Genomic DNA, 3,427 nt, shown 5'->3' with positions numbered 1-3,427 from the left:
CAGTCGGACATCCCTCTCGCATTCTAGAACTGCTGGCTCCTAACCACTTACCTGCCTGCCTGCCTGATCACCCCTAACCACTCTACCTGCTGTCCTGCTCGCCCCCAAATGCCCCTCCCCTTGCTGGCCTGCTTGTCCCCAACTGCCCCCTCCTGCTGGCCTGCTCACCCCCAACTGACCCCCCCCCACCAGCCTGCTCGCCCCAAACTGCCCCCTCCTGCTGGTGTGCTTGCCCCCAACTGTCCCCCCTGCCAGCCTGATTACCTCAACTGTCCTCCACTGCTGGCCTGCTTGCCCTCAACTGCCCCCCCCCTTGCCAGCCTGTTTGCCCCCAACTGACCCCCACCTCCAGCCTGATCACCTCCAACTTCCCTCCCCTCCTGGCCTGATCACCCCTAACTGCCTCTGCCTCACCACCATGGCTTTGTCCGGAAGGACATCCAGAAGGTCTCCCAGTCTAATTAGCATATTACCCTTTTATTAATATAGATAGCTGTAAACTTGCCATTTACTGGAGCATTTTTCAATCTGTTGTGATGTTGTTTTCTGGCAATTGTCGTTAGTTTGGCTCAAATAAATTCTCATAAGGCATTTTCCTAGGCTGGGCATTCTTTTGTAGACAGAAGCAAAAAGAGAGCCAACAGGACCATTATATTAAGATAAGGTTAATTTTGGGAGCCCTGAATGCAGGACACTTGGCTTACTGCCTTGGTCTTTGCTTTCAGACAAACTTGACAGGGTCTGGCTTTGCAGGGCCTGCCTCCATCACCAAAAGTCGAGGGAGGTGAGACAGAGAACCAAGCCCCTGGGACCCAGACTCTGGCCTTCTTTGTTCTTCTCTTGCTCTCTCTATGGGTTCATCAAGCTGAAAGAGACCGAGATTCGATTCCCAACTTCGAGGATGAAGAAAGTGAATGGAGTGTGGTTGAGTGACTTGTCCCAGAGGCAAACTCAAGTCTCAGGGCTCCTCCCAGAGCTACCTGTGCTGGCCGAGGACAGGCTGCCCTGGGCCTCCTCCCACCTTTACTTACATACACGATCACAGGACTTCAGGAACTTTGTTTGCAGGAGCCGGGTTTGGGGGCTTTTGGAGGGTGGGTGGTTGTTGGTATTTTTTCCTGCTTACTAATTTCCATTTGCTACCTTTGTCCTATGGCCGCCTTCCATTTAGGGCTCTGGCATCTGATCTGGATCAGCCTCCTGGGGCCTCCCTGCCCCAGCAGTGCCGCTCCTCCTTGGAGGAGGGGGGGCGGTTTGCAGTGCAAACACAGGTGGGATAAGATGCAAAATGAACAAGACCACAATGGTCAGAAGGAACCTTTCACTAGTGGGTGAGGGGTACAGGGAGAAAAGGGGACACTGCGTGGGCACAGACAGCAAACACATGACAGATGGAGCAGTAAGCCAGTCTCCGCAGGCTGCCTGGCCCCTTCCACCCGGACAAGGGAGCAGCGAAGCTGCCCAGGTCTCTCTTCAAGATGTCTCACCAGGGATGCAACATGCACTTACATGGGCCGCTCCGCTTCCTCTGGCAGGAAGGTGGCCAGAGAGGCACCGTGGGGTTTTCTGGGTAGTGAACGCTCAGGTGGCCGCTGGCCTCTGCCCCACGCTTCCCAGGGGACTCCCCAACCCCTTCTGCCTTCCAAGGAAAACACTCCTTCCCAGAGGCGCAGCTTGCTGAGCTCCGAGTGGGCTCTGCTAAGTGAGGTGCGGAAAAGGACTAGATGTGGGGCTTGGCACACGTGGTGTGCACCGTGCCATCTGCAGCGCTGCCTCTGAAAACATTTTCCAGTGAGAACTTAGATAATGTTTTCCAGGAGTGCGGGAGGCCATCTGCTTCCTCCTACAGACCCCGGGTGCAAGGGACCTCCGCGGATGGAGAGCTTGGTCGGCCTCCTGTCGAGTTTCTGCAGCCCATCTCCTCGCCACACTGCGGCGGAGGACGGTGCTCGTGCGTGGCTGAGGAGAGGACAGAACTGGGTGGGAATCGGCACTGTGCGTGGGGGGCCCGGGAGTGTCAGCTGCAGTCTCCCCGCGGGGAAGGGGCCAGTCAGGAGGCCTCGCGCGGATGCGCGCCCCGCCTGGCCTCGTGCTCCTGCTCCGTGCGGACCCCGCGCCTTCCCCGGGGCCCTGCACACTTCCCACTGTCCAGGTCCTGGCGTCGCGCCACCTGCGGCTCGGGCTGGGCGCGCTCCAGGCGCATTCCTGGCCGGGCGGCCCCTCCTCCTTCCCCGCCTGGCGGCCGGCGCTTCCCTCCCGCGCCCCCACCGCTGGACCACGGACGCTGGTGGCCGCAGGCGCCCCAGGCGGCGCGCACCGGTTTAACTGCGCTCCCCTCTGTTCCCCTCCCAGGCGGCCGGCCGCGTTTCCACCTCCCGGACCCTGTGGGCTGGACGCACTGGGCATTGGCTGGATACGCTCAGCACCGGCGGGACGCACTCGGCAGCAGCCGGACAGCGTCGTTCCCTCCCAGGCAGAGCGGTCCCAGCCGGCGAGATGCGACTCCCTGGCCCCCGCGAGCTCCTCCTCCTGCTGCTGCTCGTCGCCGGCCCGGCGCAGCTTGGCGCCCAGGTCAGTGTCCCCCGCCTCCAGGCCGGTGCGCGGACCTGGGCCGCCTCCCTGGAGGCGCGGGCGGGGGGCTTGGAGCGACCGGGGGCTGAACTGCGTTTCAGGGACAAGCGCCAGACCCACCCGTCCTCCCGCTGGTCACCGCGCAGCCCCTCGTCCCGGCCCTGGGGGTTCCGCTGGGGTCGGGGTACGGGAAGGTCTTCCTGGGTTATGAAAAGGTGGTCTCCACTGGGTCCCCAGGAGCAGGGCCGGGTACCAGCTGGGTCAGAGTCCCCGCCCCCCCCCACTTCCCATCTCAGTCTGAATTGCCCATTGCGCGCCCATTGCCGCTGACTTTCCCACGCGCCCGGGCTCCCGATTCACTTTCCCTCCTTGTTTGTATGCGATAGCGTCTCGCTGGGTTTATTTATTGGGCCAGACTCACTTTTATATAAAGCAGTAATGGTAAGATAAGAATGCGCACACTGGAGAGGGAACTTAAGGTAAGAATGCACACAATGCAATAAACAGCAGATGATCATAGAAGTGTACACCTAAAACTCATATAATGTTAACCAGGTCACCCCAATAAATTTAATTAACCGATGCCACCCAATACATTTAATTTTTTAAAAAAGCTCATTCTTGTCAGCACATCTGTCCAGATAAAAATGCACCTTCCGGCCCTAGCTGGTATTGCTCAGTGGATAGAGCGTCGGCCTGCAGACTGAAGGGTCCTGGGTTCAATGGGTTCCATCCCCAATGCAGAAGGTGGCTGAAGGGTCTGCAGCAGGACCTCGTGGGGATGGATCAATGACTCTCTCTTATCACTGATGTTTCTATCTCTGTCTTTCTCTTTGAAATATATATATATTTAAAT

General features: G+C 58.7%; 1 protein-coding gene across 1 annotated transcript in view; it reads left to right on the top strand.

Annotated features, from left to right (window-relative positions):
- Positions 1–2,496: 2,496 nt before the first annotated feature.
- Positions 2,497–3,427, top strand: part of LOC102426359 (fibulin-7-like) — a gene marked incomplete at its 3' end in the record, with an annotated part of 28,051 nt that continues 27,120 nt past the window's right edge. The window contains exon 1 of the mRNA XM_023746668.1: positions 2,497–2,755. Within this exon, the coding sequence (XP_023602436.1) occupies positions 2,497–2,755 (259 nt within the window). The remainder of the gene's footprint in view (positions 2,756–3,427) is intronic.

The sequence above is a fragment of the Myotis lucifugus genome, unplaced genomic scaffold, assembly GCF_000147115.1.
Source record: "Myotis lucifugus unplaced genomic scaffold, Myoluc2.0 scaffold_717, whole genome shotgun sequence".
NCBI lineage: Eukaryota > Metazoa > Chordata > Mammalia > Chiroptera > Vespertilionidae > Myotis > Myotis lucifugus.
The sequence above is the reverse complement of the archived record's forward strand: the minus strand, read 5'-3'. Positions and strand labels throughout refer to the sequence as shown.